Genomic DNA, 17,934 nt, shown 5'->3' on the forward strand with positions numbered 1-17,934 from the left:
ATAGCGTTTCAAACTTCACTCGCTCTGAGCCTTGGGGTGGTTGTTTCCCTTGCTCTGCATGGGTAACGCTGCTTTGATGAGGTGGCTGCTGTCGTTGTGTTGCTGGTTCGAGCACAGGGAGGAGCGATGAAAGGGATGGAAGCTATACTGTTACACTGGCAATACTAAAGTGCATATAAGAACATCCAATAGTCAAAGGTTAATGAAATACAAATGGTACAGAGGGAAATAGTCCTATAATAACTACAACCTAAAACTTCTTACCTGGGAATATTGAAGACTCATGTTCAAAGGAACCACCAGCTATCATATGTCCTCATGTTCTGAGCAAGGAACTGAAACGTTAGCTTTCATAGCACATATTGCACTTTTACGTTCTTCTACAACACTTTGTTTTTGCATTATTTAAACCAAATTGAACATGTTTTATTATCTACTTGAGGCTAAATTGATTTTATTGATGTATTATATTAAGTTAAAATAAGTGTTAATTCAGTATTGTTGTAATTGTCATTATTACAAATATTATTTTTTTTAAATAGGCCGATTAATCGGTTTCGGCTTTTTTTGGTCCTCCAATAATCGGTATCGAAAAATCATAATCGGTCGACCTCTACTAAATAACATTACTTTTACTTTTTCAGCATCCACCTCTGCAAGTTATTATTTATTTATTTTTTACCTTTATTTAACTAGGCAAGTCAGTTAAGAACAAATTCTTATTTTCAATGATGGCCTAGGAGCAGGTTAACTGCCTGCTCAGGGGCAGAATGACAGACCTTGTCATGTTATCGTTCTCACAGTAGGCCAAGATCTGTCAATCAATTGATGGCCCAAATCAGTTCATCAATTTAGCCAGGGAAACACAAACAGTAGTTTATCGTTTTTCACACCTTTCATTATGTATTGATAAGCTAATGGGACTGTATGAATTGGGCTCTAAAAAACACTACTTGCAACATACCGTAAAATCTGTATGTTAAGGGTATTAGCTGAGATCTGAAGACTTGTATTAGCGCCACATATGAATGCCTAGCTTTTAGTTCCGCAGGCTAACACACTGTTGTAGTGCGCAGGAGACCTGAACTTGAGCCCACCCAGTCAGCATCACCAGGCACCATTTGGCTCACTCAAGATTTGTCTTATAAAACAATTATTGTACTATAATAAGTATTTATTTATTTTGAAGACATGTTATGAATGATGTTGAATAAATGTGTTGTGAATGTTGTGTGAATGATACTGCAGCGTTCTTGAAGGTGTCATGACTGGTTTCATAAGGGTGCTATGAATACTTTGTATACCCCCTTCATATAAAGTGTTATCAAAAATGTTGTCCATAGTGTATAGCATAGAAGTTAAGGCCATATGAATTGACTTAGTCACTAGACTGTGACATCAGACTGTGTGACTCCACACACCTGGAAAATATTATATATATTCTGTCTCCCTGCCTCTCTCTGTCCATCTTACCTTTTTGCCCAGAGGCAGATAGTTATTTTGAACAACTTTCTGCAGAACGCTATTTCCTCTTTCACATTCCAATAGTTTTCTATATTTCCTGCATTACTGCTACTGAAAGTAGTCTTAAACAAGGGTCATAGATGTTTTGGAACTTCAAAAGATGTCTTCTGTTGCGGTAAGTCTATGCCTTAGGCCGTCTGTTTTGTAGAGGCTATATGCCACAATACAAAACGAGTTGAAAAGATAAAGCACCACATATATTTGCTGTATTTATGTTTCCCATTACAATGGGTTTAAATATAAAGATGGATCAATACAAACTTATTCTGTATTATACTGAACAAATATATACAGTGCCTTGCGAAAGTATTCGGCCCCCTTGAACTTTGCGACCTTTTGCCACATTTCAGGCTTCAAACATAAAGATATAAAACTGTATTTTTTTGTGAAGAATCAACAACAAGTGGGACACAATCATGAAGTGGAACGACATTTATTGGATATTTCAAACTTTTTTAACAAATCAAAAACTGAAAAATTGGGCGTGCAAAATTATTCAGCCCCTTTACTTTCAGTGCAGCAAACTCTCTCCAGAAGTTCAGTGAGGATCTCTGAATGATCCAATGTTGACCTAAATGACTAATGATGATAAATACAATCCGCCTGTGTGTAATCAAGTCTCCGTATAAATGCACCTGCACTGTGATAGTCTCAGAGGTCCGTTAAAAGCGCAGAGAGCATCATGAAGAACAAGGAACACACCAGGCAGGTCCGGGATACTGTTGTGAAGAAGTTTAAAGCCGGATTTGGATACAAAAAGATTTCCCAAGCTTTAAACATCCCAAGGAGCACTGTGCAAGCGATAATATTGAAATGGAAGGAGTATCAGACCACTGCAAATCTACCAAGACCTGGCCGTCCCTCTAAACTTTCAGCTCATACAAGGAGAAGACTGATCAGAGATGCAGCCAAGAGGCCCATGATCACACTGGATGAACTGCAGAGATCTACAGCTGAGGTGGGAGACTCTGTCCATAGGACAACAATCAGTCGTATATTGCACAAATCTGGCCTTTATGGAAGAGTGGCAAGAAGAAAGACATTTCTTAAAGATATCCATAAAAAGTGTCGTTTAAAGTTTGCCACAAGCCCCTGAGAGACACACAAAACATGTGGAAGAAGGTGCTCTGGTCAGATGAAACCAAAATTGAACTTTTTGGCAACAATGCAAAACGTTATGTTTGGCGTAAAAGCAACACAGCTTATCACCCTGAACACACCATCTCCACTGTCAAACATGGTGGTGGCAGCATCATGGTTTGGGCCTGCTTTTCTTCAGCAGGGACAGGGAAGATGGTTAAAATTGATGGGAAGATGGATGGAGCCAAATACAGGACCATTCTGGAAGAAAACCTGATGGAGTCTGCAAAAGACCTGAGACTGGGACGGAGATTTGTCTTCCAACAAGACAATGATCCAAAACATAAAGCAAAATCTACAATGGAATGATTAAAAAATAAACATATCCAGGTGTTAGAATGGCCAAGTCAAAGTCCAGACCTGAATCCAATCGAGAATCTGTGGAAAGAACTGAAAACTGCTGTTCACAAATGCTCTCCATCCAACCTCACTGAGCTCGAGCTGTTTTGCAAGGAGGAATGGGAAAAAATGTCAGTCTCTCGATGTGCAAAACTGATAGAGACATACCCCAAGCGACTTACAGCTGTAATCGCAGCAAAAGGTGGCGCTACAAAGTATTAACTTAAGGGGGCTGAATAATTTTGCACGCCCAATTTTTCAGTTTTTGATTTGTTAAAAAAGTTTGAAATATCCAATAAATGTCGTTCCACTTCATGATTGTGTCCCACTTGTTGTTGATTCTTCACAAAAAAATACAGTTTTATATCTTTAGGTTTGAAGCCTGAAATGTGGCAAAAGGTCGCAAAGTTCAAGGGGGCCGAATACTTTCGCAAGGCACTGTAAATGCTACATGCAACAATTTGAAAGATTTTACTGAGTTACATTTCATATAAGGAAATCAGTCAATTGAAATAAATTCATTAGGCCCTAATCTATGGATTTCACATGACACAGATATGCATTTGTTGGTCACAGATACTGTGCCTTAAAAAAAGTGAGGGGTGTGGATCAGAAAACCAGTCAGTATCTGGCATGACCACCATGTGTCTCATGCAGCGCGACACATCTCCTTTGCATAGAGTTGATCAGGCTGTTTACTGTGGCCTGTGGAATTTGGCTGTGCGAAGTTGCTGGATATTGAATGGAACTGGAATACACTGCCGTACACGTCGATCCTGAGCATCCCACACATGCTCAATGGGTGACATGTCTGGTGAGTAATGGAGGCCATGGAAGAACTGGATCATTTTCAGCTTCCAGGAATTGTGTATATATCCTTGCGTCATGGGGCTGTGCATTATTATGCTGAAACATGAGGTGATGGCAGTGGATGAATGGCACGACAACGGGCCTCAGGATCTAGTCACGGTGTCTCTGGGCATTCAAATTGCCATCGATAAAATGCCATTTTGTTTGTTGTCCGTAGCTTCTACGTGACCATACCAGAACCCCACCACCACCACCATGGGTACTCTGTTCACAACGTTGACATCAGCAAACCACTCACCCACACAATGCCATACGCATGGCCTGCGGTTGTGAGGCCAGTTGGTCAAACTACCAAATTCTCTATAATGATGTCGGCGACGGCTTATGGTAAAGAAATGAACATTAATTTCTCTGGCAACAGCGCTGGTGGACATTACTACTGTCAGCATGCCAATTGCACGCTTACTCAAAACACGTGTGGCTTTGTGTTGTGTGACAAAACTTCACATGCGTTGTCCCCAGCACAAGGCGCACCTGTGTAATGATCATGCTGTTTAGTAAGCTTCTTGATATGCCACACCCATCAGATGCATGGATTATTTTAGCAAAAGAGAAATGCTCACTAACAGGGATGTAAACACATTTCTGCACAAAATTTGAGAGAAATATGCTTTTTGTGCATATGGAACATTTCTGGGATCTTTTATTTCAGCTCATGAAACGTGAGACCAACACTTCATATGTTGTGTTTATATTTTTGTTCAGTGTATAAACTACAGTAGTTTTAAAGACTGCAGCAAATCTTAGTACAACTAAGTGGTGCTCATAGGTCTCTTCCCCAGTGGATGAGCACTAGTCCTACAGAAGGGGTGAACATTGTATCTGGGGCAGTAATGAGTTCCTAGTCCAGAGTCTCAATACTGAACCTGTGTAGTCATGACTAGTACAGGTGATGTGGAATCTATGATGCCCAAGAGGTGAGGCTGTGGAGCACGCAGCACACTGACTGTCTAAATGCAGAGTGATCTGAGATTCACAGTGACAAGACTGAGCCTGTGCCCCATCAGATGTCTACTGCCGATAACAGCCGCTGTAAAACAAATACACACGACAAGGGGAATTGTTCTCACTGCAAACTTACCACACTCTTACACTGTGAACACAAGCCACCCTTACACCAGCCTGGCCCTCTTCTCACCATACACACGCACACATGTACACACACACACACACTGAGGACAACATTAACACATACTCTAATTTGAGCATTCTACTTTATACCTGCTGCCTCCATAACATCTCTCCCTCACCCCACCCCCAGTCTGCCACATATATAGGCTATATTTTTAAAGATCTAAATGCGCACTTTCAATCAGGAGTTGGCTATCCAATTTTAAACTGCATAGACATCAGTCCTTTCTTCGTCATATATTGTTATAATGATCAAAGCATTGTGTAAAGCCTGTGGTGGAGCGGTTTCGCTCCAGGCCAGTCACAAATATGCCTTCTCCGTTGAGCTTGTCTTAAATCCAGGACTACATTTAATCTGTGTCCGGGAAACCATCCCTTAACCTTCCACCAAGCCTTGCCTGAAGCAATTTCCCAAACCAATGGACTTGATCAATAATAAAAACTATTCAAACATTAGTACCAACATCCATAATAAGTTAGAGATGCCCAGTACAGTTCTCCAGCAAAAGACTGTTTTAAATGTACAAAAACAAAGCCAATATGTTGAAATTGTCACATATGCATGCATACATCCTTCATACCGGTCGCCCCAACAGGAATTAAACCCATTTAAAAATATATATTTAACCTTTATTTAACTAGGCAAGTTAAAAACAAATTCTTATTTACAATGACGGCATACCCCGGCCAAACCCGTGGGACTTGGTATTGCAATCGCCATCCTACTGAGCCACCTACTAATTTCAGCTATAGACGAGTCATAATGTCTGGAAGAATGGAACCATTGACAATCAAAAGGCATTTATGCTTGGTCTTCTCAGCATAAAATGAAACGTTCAAAGCATTCTTGGGCTCACAAAAATAACTGATAGGATCAAACTAAGAATCTGTTGCATGGTTGCCTCTGCGAAGAAGAATGTATCAGGCCCACATTTCTGTTTTTATTGGTATATTTTGGTACAAAAACACATTAAATGTGCAAAACAAATGTTATTGGAACATTTTCACCAAACATTCTTATAACCGTTATGGTTTGTCCCTCTACTAATGGTTATTAAATAATATTGGGTATTTAACAACATTAACAGTATTTTGTCATGACAAAATTAGCTGAAAACCAAATTGGGTCTTCATTGGAATGTTTATTCATTTTTCAGGGAGGGAAGATCAGCTTCAATATTGCAGATACAGTGCATTCGGGAAGAATTCAGACCCTTTCACATTTTCCAAATGTTGTTACGTTAAAGCCTTATTCTAATTATTTTCCTCATGAATCTACACACAATACCCCATAATGACAAAGTAAAAACATGTTTTTAGATTTTTTTGCAAATTTAAGAAATATCTTTTTACATAAGTATTCAGACCCTTGGCTATGAGACTCGAAATTGAGGTCAGGTACATAATGCTTCCATTGATCATCTTTGAGATGTTTCTACAACTTGATTGGAATCCACCTGTGGTAAATTCAATTGATTGGACATGATTTGGAAAGGCACACACCTGTCTGCATAAGGTCTCACAGTTGACAGTGCATGTCAGAGCAAAAACCAAGCCATGTGGTCAAAGGAATTATCCATAGAGCTCTGACACAAGATTGTGTCGAGGCACAGATCTGGGGAAGGGTACCAAAAGATTTCTCCAGGATTGAATGTCCACAAGAACACAGTGGCCTCCATCATTTTTAAATGGAAGAAGTTTGGAACCACCAAGACTCTCCCTATAGCTGGCCGCCCGGCCAAACTGAGCAATCGGAGAAGGGAGAAGGGTCTTGGTCAGGGAGGTGACCAAAAACCCAATGGTCACTCTGACAGTGCTCCAGCGTTCCTCTGTGGAGATGGGAGAACCTTCCAGAAGGACAACCATCTCTGCAGCACTCCACCAATCACACCTTTAAGGTAGAGGGCCAAATGGAAGCCACTCCTCAGTAATAGGCATAACAGCCAGCTTGGAGTTTGCCAAAAGGCACCTAATGGACTCTGACCGTGAGAAACCAGATTATCTGGTCTGATGAAACCAAGATTGAACTCTTTGGCCTGAATGCCAAGTGGCACGTCTGGAGGAAGACTGGCACCATCCCTACGGTGAAGCATGGTGGTGGCAGCATCAGGCTGTGGGAATGTTTTTCAGTGGCAGAGACTGGAAGACTAGTCAGGATCGAGGGAAATATGAATGGAGCAAAATACAGAAAGATCCTTGAAGAAAACCTGCTCCAGAGTGCTCAGGACCTCATTATTGGGTGAAGGTTCACCTTCCAACAGGACAACGACCCTAAGCACACAGCCAAGACAAATCAGGAGTGGCTTCGGGACAAGTCTCTGAATCTCCTTGAGTAGCCCAGCCAGAGCCCGACTTGAACCTGATCGAATATCTCTGGAGAGACCAGAAAATAGCTGCGCAGCGACGCTCCCCATGAAACCTGACAGAGCTTGAGAGGATCTGCAGAGAAGAATGGGAGAAACTCCCCAAATACAGGTGTGCCAAGCTTATAGCGTCATACCCAAGAAGACTCAAGGCTCTAATCGCTTCCAAAGGTGCTTCAACAAAGTAATGAATAAAGGGTCTGAATATTTATGTAAATGTGCAAAAATGTCTAAAAACCTGTTAACGCTTTGTCATCATGGGGTATTGTGTGTAGATTGATGAGGAGGGAAAAAACAATGTAATCTATTTTAGAATAAGACTGTAACGTAACAAAATGTGAAAAAAAGTCATCTGAATACTTTCCGAATGCACTGTATATTTATACATATATTACTAATTTCCTCTTCCTTCATTTGCTGGATTTTCACCCAATGCAGCCAATCCACCGTTCATTCTTAACTCCAACCCTCCAATGTCCACAGATTAGCCCATCTTTCCCAGTGTAATGCCAATTTGTAATTTCCTTTTGCAATACATTCCTCCATTTTACTGTGATGTCTTACGAGGGTCCTAAAAATCCCTATTTGTAAAGATTTTACTGATATTGCCCTAAAAATAAATACTTTACCCAAGAGTATAATGACATTTCCCATTGACTGATCGTGTTTTTTCAGATCCCCTAACAATACAGTTTGAATCCTGAACAACCATTCCTGGACCTGACTCCAAAAGCAAGCAACTGATGGACAGTACCAGAAAATATATTCCATATATTCTGTTTCTACCTGGCAGTCTGCACAAGGCAGACTGTTCAATGCCCCATATTGAGCATTATTTTTGTAGGAAGTGTAGAGTAATACAGGTGTGCGCTGCTCATGAGAATATCAATAATTGAAATTACCATTCCCAGATTCCAGACTGTGCTTATAGATGGAATAATGATGATGAAGATTATGAAAAATGTATTAATTAACAAACAGCTTAATGAGCTATCTGTGTGTGTATGTGTGTACGTGTGTGCGCACGCACGCAATAGCGCCTCTGTTGGAGCTGGCTGAATCTTTTTAACCATTTCCATTCTACCATATTAAAATTGCCATCACTCTACAACTAAATGCAATATTTACCAGTAACCTAAAGCTTTGCAATACACCCGTCATGAGCCCTAGACCTGTAGTGGCAATAAATGACATTAACATAATTGAACTCTGACATCAATGCATTTTATACCCATCTTAGCTCAACATAACGCTCTTGCTACACTAAGTAAACCTAGACTACCTGTATGAGTTAGGCTAACAATAATACGTCTATTGGTGGCTATTCAGGTGACACATCATTTGAAGTAATTTAGGCTTGGATGACACGTCAACTCAGCTATATCAGCAACCCAGATTCATGTACGCAATAAGCAATGGTTGAACAATATTTCTCATACAAATCAGTTATAACACATGCATGCACGATATGCAGCAGACTTTACTCTAAACTGAGCCCTTATAGCCTAATTCAGCGTGGTATTTTCATACTTACATCATCTGTGTATGCAGGTGTGATGATGCCGCTGAGCAGTAGCAACAGGACGCTCAGGAGCAGTGGGGAAAAAGTGAGAAAGTCTGTCATTTCATTACCTACAGCAGTTCCATACACCGTTGGCGTAAGCCCCGTTTCAGTTGGTTATCTTTATAACTGTAAAATCGATGCAGCAGCCCCCCTGAATAACTCGCTTTTAGAAATAAGAAGAAATAGCCTACTGCTCGCTATCACTGCGACAGGTTTTTGCACTTTGATAGTTGGTGGTGTAACTCACTATCCGAAGATCCTGCGCGTGGCAAAGATAACCTCCCTCAAGACAGTGCCTTTACCCTTTGAGCCCCATTCACACCTGCGACAGCTAAGTATGTTAAGGCTAATTAATACACCCAAGTCATAGGCTAAAAAGTAGAACCACTGAAATATAATAACAACGAGTGGGACATACAAGCGTCGAAAAAAATATTGTCTATGTTGTGAAAGTGAGTACTGTCAAGTGCTGGTTTAAGAATGAGCGGTGTACAGGTTTACTTGCGGGCTTAAATACCGTAATACTTTGTGACTACGCTTTGATGTTTATGTTTAGTTTTTAATAAATAATGATAAATGGTGATATGTTTTATATAGTATTATATACGTTTTTCTAAGGTAGGTATATTAATCCATTTGATAATATAAAAATAAACCTGTTAAATGTAAATGTTTGGTCAAATGTAGTTGCGCTCTTTAAGTTCGTTACGGTATGAGGTGCGGGGGCGAAGTGATAGCCTCTATTCTTACTAGCAGTTGTTGAGCTTTAAGTTTTTCTGTTACGTTTTAGACTTGTTGGTTCAACTGTTTGTTGTTTTATTTTCTTCCACGATATGTTTTTCGATTTAAGGAACAAGTGCGAAAGTACTGGTGGGACTTGAACTTGCACGACGTTTCGTCAACGGGGTCTGTCTGACACAGTGATTAAGACTGGGGTAAGCATTTTTTTATTGCATAGGCAACACCTATTGCCTACAATTAAACTGGATTTGGACGATTCTGTCACCCTAGCTAGGATATGATGGCGTGAGATTTGCTCAATAGTGCCTAGGCCTAATATACATTTAATGGGTGGCATTTGCTACGGTTTCATTCGTTGTCTCTGCCATAACTTCACAACGCGCTCAGTTATATTGTAGTTTAATTGAATTCGCAGGATTATTGCCAAATACACATTTGACCTAATTTGAATATTTCATACTCAGACCATGCCTTTCAAATTATTTTTTTACTTGAGTAATTTAGGCTACACACATGTTTGATTCGGTAATTAATGTATTATAGTTTTACATTTATCTGGACTACTAGCCTATTCGCAGAGAAAGGCTTGGGGGCCTGTTTTGTCAACGTAATTCAGTATGCATGTATCACAAAATCAGCACAATTTCCCCGCAATACTTTACACAAGCACACTTAGGTTTATCGTGAATACAGTTACAGTGGTGCACCATTGAGAGCTCGCCAAATGTTGTATACATGCAGAGTAGAACAAGTTACTGAAGTTACTGTATAACAGCAATAATAATAAGAGGTCATAATGATGATGATCATCAATATCATCGTCATCATCATTATCATCATCATATCATAATTGTTTGTAGGTTTTGAGGTTTAGCCTAGAAAAAAATGGGGCACAAGCAGTAATACTTTTGGGGGGAAATCTTCAACATGTGATCTAATGACCTGGCTTTCATTTTGATGTTTGAAAATATTCAAACGTTGTAGTGATAAAGGGTTTATCTCAGGCTGCCTGTCAATAAACAAGCTTGTTGTGGAATGAGAACTGATCCGCAAAGTCCAACTTGTTCACAGTTCATCAGGTCGAAAAAATGTGTTATGACAATGTTCTGTGTGTGTCTGAATTCATCTATACATCCATTCATCCACTCTCTCTACTCAGTAATTTATTGATATTCATTTTTAAAAATGAATTAATGTATTTTTAATTGCACCTGTTAAGGAGATTCATCTGAATCCGTTTAACAAACGGATGATTTTTCAGTTCAGGAATGAATATCTATTTGGTTTCTGAATTGACTACATTTAAATGGAATTGACCCCAACACTTTTACTGTGCATCAATTTACTCTATCTGCCTTCCTATCTGAGAGTATTTTGTCTCTTATCATTGTTTGTTTATATCACAGGAGAGGTCGAGAGGCAGAGTCACATTGTTGGTGTTACACCAATCAGAGGCAAGGCAGAGGTCATGGGCATGTCTGGAGGCAGGACACGCCCTAAGTGGCAGAGATGATGGTCTCTACCTGCTGCACCACCTGGGCCAAACTCTCTCTCTGGTCAGATTACCAACTCACATCTTATGATGATCCCATTGTCTCATTTTCTCTCATCTCCTTCCATTCTCATCTTCTCCAGCTTTCATCTTCTCCAAATCTCATTTTCCTCGTCCTTGGCCAAAACAACCCATAGCCCCTTCCCAGCATGGTGGCTGGTGGCACTTTAAATCGGAGGACAGGCTCCTAATAATGGCTGGAACAGAATCAATTGAATGGTATTATCAAACACATGGTTTCCATGTGTTTGATACCATTCCATTCACTCAGTTCCAGCCATTATTAGGAGCTGTCTTCCCCTCACCATCCTCCTCTGCCCCTTCCCCCAACTAGCACCTTCCACTTTTATGTGTTTGCAGATCTGAAGGAGTCAGACAGGTATAGCAATATAGAGGAAGCTCCCCTGGGTCTATTGGATGGCTAGGTGTAGGAAACATCATCATTTTGTTTGTACGCCTATTCATCTCCATTTTGTCAGAGCCCATCGTTTCTCTCACACACACACACTCACACACACAATTCACACATCTCTAGGATAAAAGGTTCCCTTGTACCAGTGTAACAGTATAACTTTAGACCGTCCCCTCGCCCATACCCGGGCGCGGAACAGGGACCCTCTGCACACATCAACAACAGTCACCCACGAAGCATCGTTACCCATCGCTCCACAAAAGCCACGGCCCTTGCAGAGCAAGGGGAACTACTTCAAGGTCTCAGAGCAAGTGACGTCACCGCTAACTAAGCTAGCTGTTTCACATCTGTTACACCAGCAACAACAAAAAAGGTTCTGGCCATGATATTTATTACATTTCCAATTACTTGTGGTCACCAACTGGTCGATCACGATCGACTGGTCGATCTCCAATGAAATGCTCATTTACAGTAGCTGTGCCTCACAAGTAATACAACAAATGATCTATTACCAGTATGATCGTATAATTTAAATGGTATATCATTTCTAAATGGTCTGAGAAGAACAATATTCCCAGGACAATTCAAGCATAGTCAATATGCCGTTTTAATTGGTTAATGTTGCATAGGCTTACGATTTTTAAGTAACTTTTAGAAAAATCTGAGCAGTAGATCTCGGCATGCGTTTTGACTCAGAAAGTAATCTTGACCCAGAAAAGGTTGGTGACCACTGTTCTATAGCATAGACCCTAGGGCAGTGGTCACCAACCGGTCTATCGTGATTGACTGGTTGATCTCCAAGCCATTCCTAGTTAATCACCAAAAATGTCTGTAAAAAAAACAACAATAAAGCCTCCCTCCCCTCAGACTGACCATCAGATGCTCACTTAGCGGTGTCTCACAAGTAATACAACAAATTATCTATTACCAATGTAATTTAAAATATAATTTAAAAATTGTCTGAGAAGAACAACATTGTCAGGGCAATTCTAGCATAGCCAATATGCAGTGAAAATGCAGTAGGCCTTTAGCCTACTGCACAAACCTCATTGCTACATAACTGTTTTTATTTGGTTAATGTTGCATAGGCTTAAGTTATGTGTATATTTAATATTTAATTTGTTATATTTTTGCTTTTACACCAATTTCGTGGTATCCAATTGGAGGTACAGTCTTGTCTCATTGCTGCAACTCCCATACAGACTCGGGAGAGGCGAAGGTCAAGAGCCATGCGTCCTCCGAAACACAACCCAACCAAACCTCAGTGCTTCTTGACACAATGCCCACTTAACCCAGAAGCCAGCCACACCAATGTGTTGGAGGACACACTGTACACCTGGCAACCGTATCACTGTGCATGCACCCAGCCCTCCACAGGAGTTGAAAGAGAGCAATGGAAGAAGGACATCTCTGCCGGACAAACCCTACCTAACCCAGACAATGCTGGGCCAATTCTGCGCCGCCCTATGGGTCTCCCGGTCGCATGGGTCTCCTGTTCTCAAACCAGGATCTCTAGTGGCACAGCTAGCAACTGTGATGCAGTGCCTTAGACCACCACTGTGCCACTCGGGAGGCCACCAAAGTCATGTTTAAAGAAAATCTGAGCAGTAGATCTCTGCTTGCATTTTGACTCAGAAAGTGATCTTGACTCAGAAACGGTTGGTGCCACTGCTCTATAGCATATACCCTAAGGCATTCCTAGTCGATCTCCAAACATTTCTGTAAAAAACCCAATGATAAAGCCTTGCATTCCTATTAGTTTTATTCGTTTCATGCTGTTGCCGTTAGGTGCACTTGATTCAGCAGCCCTAGTGCCGGGAAGGCAAAGTGTTCCCATTTGTAACTATTTAATGTTTCGGAAGGTAGAACTTGGATTATGTCCAGTACTATGGGGATTTTCCAGTACCTAGACTGTTCTCCCAGAAGTAGTGAGCAGAATCAACATAGGATTAATTAGTAGACATGTGTAAGCAGAATAAAGGCTGAGCCCAGGTGAATGTACAGAGCTGGATCAACATAGAGTTAACCCTTAGACATGTAAAAACAAAATGTAACCAGAATCCAATAGAGTGTACAAGGCTGGATCAACATGGAGTTAATCACTAGACATGTAAAAACAGAACGTAAGCAGAAATGTGTACCTTAGTTAAGTAATACAGGCATCACAAGCCATGTATCTGTAATAAGAAGAAATGTACTATCAGATAATGTACTATGTACGAGCATGAATAAGTCAGAAGTGGGTGTGGACAAGCCAGATGCGAGACAGGAAGATAATAGTGGCGAAAAGCCAAGGGGTGTTAATAATTTACAAAAAGAGGAGTGACCATGTATGTTATGTAAGGGTAAAACTGTATAAAAACAGAGTGCTGAGACTAGAGAGGTCAGTTGTTCCATGGAATTGCTCGGCTCCTGTTACTTTTGTAATAAAGTCTATTTGAAATCACGAGTTCCGGTATCTGATAAATATTTGGACGAATATTTCCACGACAAACTCTGCCTACCCGGCAGGCCATAGAGAACAAATCAAGTGCAACAATATGCCTACCGCTGGCCAATCCAGATAGCTCAGATAACTGTCTGCACACTTTCCTCATGCTGTTTTTATGAGTAAGCTCATGTTTAAGTTGTTATTCAGCACTGTCAACACTTTGTTCAACAGTTTTCTAAGCCATAAAATGTGTGTTTTTCCTACTTCCACTCACGCTACAACCAGCACTGCAGCTGTAATTTATGAGTATAACAAAGTGTTTCGATAAGCTTGCGATGTTATTATTTGCGACTTGTGTCTTTTTTAATATAGAGGAATATTGCAACATTAATTGGTGCATGAGGCAGAAATAATGCATTGCGACTTAAGTTTCACCATCAGCTAAAATACTGTGTCCCCTTTTCTCAGTGGAGGGAGGGAGAGAGGAGGGACGATGAGTCGGGAGAGAGGAGGGACGATGAGTCAGGTGAGAGGCAGCCTCACCGCTGCTCCCTCCCCTCAGACTGACCATCAGATGCAGGCCATCCCTTACCATCTGGCAAACAGTTGTGGCAAAACTTTGGCCAATTTGTCGCAAATTTGCGGAAAGCTCATATTTTCCCATACAAATTAGTTTTATGGCACTGGCCAAACACATCATTGGCTTAATTCAACCCAGTTGGGCTGGGTTGTGCTTCTAACCCAGCACCTTGAGTAGAACACTTGATCCAGCTGCTGGGTAAATTAGACTATATTGTTGGGTTAAAACAACCCAGTGTGTTGGGTGGTGACGTAAACACAGCACATTGGGTTGGGGGATTGACCCAGCAGCTGGGTAATTTTTTATTTTCAGTGTAAGCCTAATTTCACTTTTGCTTATATATTTTTGTGTTCCCTACCATCCCACCCCCTCCCTTCCCTACACAATCAAGATACAATATTGAATTTATTATAATTTATTTGCATTGCCTGCATGAACTTCAGCTGAACTTGATGTGGACATCACTGGGGCCGAGCTCCCTGTCATCCAGGACCTCTATAGGAAGTGGTTTCAGAGCAAGGCCCAACATTTTTTCAAAGACTCCAGCCACCCAAGCCATAAACTGTTCTCTCTTCTACAGCATGGCAAGCGGTACCTGACCACCAGTCTGGAACCAACAGGACCCTGAACAGCTTCTACCCCAAATCCATAACTGCTAAACAAGGCTGCTAAATCAAATGGCTACCCGGACTACCTGCATTGACCCTTTTTTGCACTGACTATGCACACACACTGACACCCCAACACAAACACTACATCAAATCAAGTCAAATGTATTTATATAGCCCTTCGTACATCAGCTGATATCTCAAAGTGCTGTACAGAAACCCAGCCTAAAACCCCAAACAGCAAGCAATGCAGGTGTAGAAGCACGTGGCTAGGAAAAAATCCCTAGAAAGGCCAAAACCTAGGAAGAAACTTAGAGAGGAACCAGGCTATGTGGGGTGGCCAGTCCTCTTCTGGCTGTGCCGGGTGGAGATTATAACAGAACATGGCCAAGATGTTCAAATGTTCATAAATGACCAGCATGGTCAAATAATAATAATCACAGGCAGAACATTTGAAACTGGAGCAGCAGCACAGCCAGGTACAATGGGGACAGCAAGGAGTCATCATGCCAGGTAGTCCTGAGGCATGGTCCTAAAGGCTCAGGTCCTCCGAGAGAGAAAAAGAAAGAGAGAATTAGAGAGAGCATACTTAAATTCACACAGGACACCGGATAGGACAGGAGAAGTACTCATAAACTACTGCAGCATAAATATTGGAGGCTGAGACAGGAGGGGTCAGGAGACACGGTGTCCCCATCCGATGATTCCCCCGGACAGGGCCAAACAGGAAGGATATAACCCCATCCACTTTGCCAAAGCACAGCCCCCACACCACTAGAGGGATATCTTCAACCACCAACTTACCATCCTGAGATAAGGCCGAGTATAGCCCACAAAGATCTCCGCCATGGCACAACCCAAGAGGGGTCGCCAACCCAGACATGAAGATCACATCAGTGACTCAACCCACTCAAGTGATGCACCCCTCCTAGGGAGGGCATGAAAGAGCACCAGTAAGCCAGTGACTCCGCCCCTGTAATTGGGTTAGAGGCAGAGAATCCTAGTGGAAAGAGGGGAACCGGCCAGGCAGAAAGTTTCTGATTTTTGCAATGTTACTTAGATGGAAAAAAGCTGTCCTTGAAACAGTCTTGATATGTTCGTTAAAAGAGAGATCAGGGTCCAGAGTAACGCCGAGGTCCTTCACAGTTTTATTTGAGACAACTGTACAAACATTAAGACTAATTGTCAGATTCAACAGAAGATATCTTTGTTTCTTGGGACCTAGAACAAGCATCTCTGTTTTGTCCGAGTTTAAAAGTAGAAAGTTTGCAGCCATCCACTTCCTTATGTCTGAAACACAGGCTTCTAGCGAGGGCAATTTTGGGGCTTCACCATGTTTCATTGAAATGTACAGCTGTGTGTCATCCGCATAGCAGTGAAAGTTAACATTATGTTTTTGAATGACATCCCCAATAGGTAAAATATATAGTGAAAACAATAGTGGTCCTAAAACGGAACCTTGAGAAACACCGAAATGTACAGTTGATTTGTCAGAGGACAAGCCATTCACAGAGACAAACTGATCTTTCTGACAGACAAGATCTAAACCAGGCCAGAACTTGTCCGTGTAGACCAATTTGGGTTTCCAATCTCTCCAAAAGAATGTGGTGATCGATGGTATCAAAAGCAGCACTAAGGTCTAGGAGCACGAGGACAGATGCAGAGCCTCGGTCTGATGCCATTAAATGGTAATTTACCACCTTCACAAGTGCAGTCTCAGTGCTATGATGGGGTCTAAAACCAGACTGAAGCATTTCGTATACATTGTTTGTCTTCAGGAAGGCAGTGAGTTTTGCGCAACAGCCTTTTCTAAAAATTTTGAGAGGAATGGAAGATTCGATATAGGCCAATAGTTTTTTATATTTTCTGGGTCAAGGTTTGGCTTTTTCAAGAGAGTATTTATTACTGCCACTTTTAGTGAGTTTGGTACACATCCGGTGGATAGAGAGCTGTTTATTATGTTCAACATAGGAGGGCCAAGCACAGGAAGCAGCTCTTTCAGTAGTTTAGTTGGAATAGGGTCCAGTATGCAGCTTGAAGGTTTAAGAGGCCATGATTATTTTCATCATTGTGTCAAGAGATATAGTACTAAAACATGTGAGTGTCTCTTGATCCTAGGTCCTGGCAGAGTTGTGCAGACTCAGAACAACTGAGCTTTGAAGGAATACGCAGATTTAAAGAGGAGTCCGTAATTTGCTTTCTAATAATCATGATCTTTTCCTCAAAGAAGTTCATGAATTTATTACTGCTAAAGTGAAAGCCATCCTCACTTGGGGAATGCTGCTTTTTAGTTAGCTTTGCGACAGTATCAAAAATAAATTGTGGATTGTTCTTATTTTCCTCAATTAAGTTGGAAAAATAGGATGATCGAGCAGCAGTAAGGGCTCTTCGATATTGCACGGTACTGTCTTTCCAAGCTAGTCGGAAGACTTCCAGTTTGGTGTGGCGCAATTTCCTTTCCAATTTTCTGGAAGCTTGCTTCAGAGCTCGGGTATTTTCTGTATACCAGGGAGCTAGTTTCTTATGATAAATGTTTTTAGTTTTTAGGGGAGCAACTGCATCTAGGGTATTGTGCAAGGTTAAATTGAGTTCCTCGGATAGGTGGTTAACTGATTTTTGTCCTCTGACGTCCTTGGGTAGGCAGAGGGAGTCTGGAAGGGCATCAAGGAATCTTTGTGT

At 41.2% G+C, this 17,934-nt stretch overlaps 1 protein-coding gene across 1 annotated transcript in view; it reads right to left on the bottom strand.

The window, feature by feature from the left end:
* The window catches only part of col4a3 (collagen, type IV, alpha 3), a 123,728-nt gene extending 114,331 nt beyond the window's left edge, over positions 1–9,397 (bottom strand). The window contains exon 1 of the mRNA XM_021563185.2: positions 8,902–9,397. Coding sequence (XP_021418860.1) covers positions 8,902–8,991 — 90 coding nt within the window. The 5' untranslated portion in view covers positions 8,992–9,397. The remainder of the gene's footprint in view (positions 1–8,901) is intronic.
* Positions 9,398–17,934: the final 8,537 nt, after the last annotated feature.

Source organism: Oncorhynchus mykiss, chromosome 15 (genome assembly GCF_013265735.2).
Source record: "Oncorhynchus mykiss isolate Arlee chromosome 15, USDA_OmykA_1.1, whole genome shotgun sequence".
NCBI classification, from domain to species: Eukaryota; Metazoa; Chordata; class Actinopteri; order Salmoniformes; family Salmonidae; genus Oncorhynchus; species Oncorhynchus mykiss.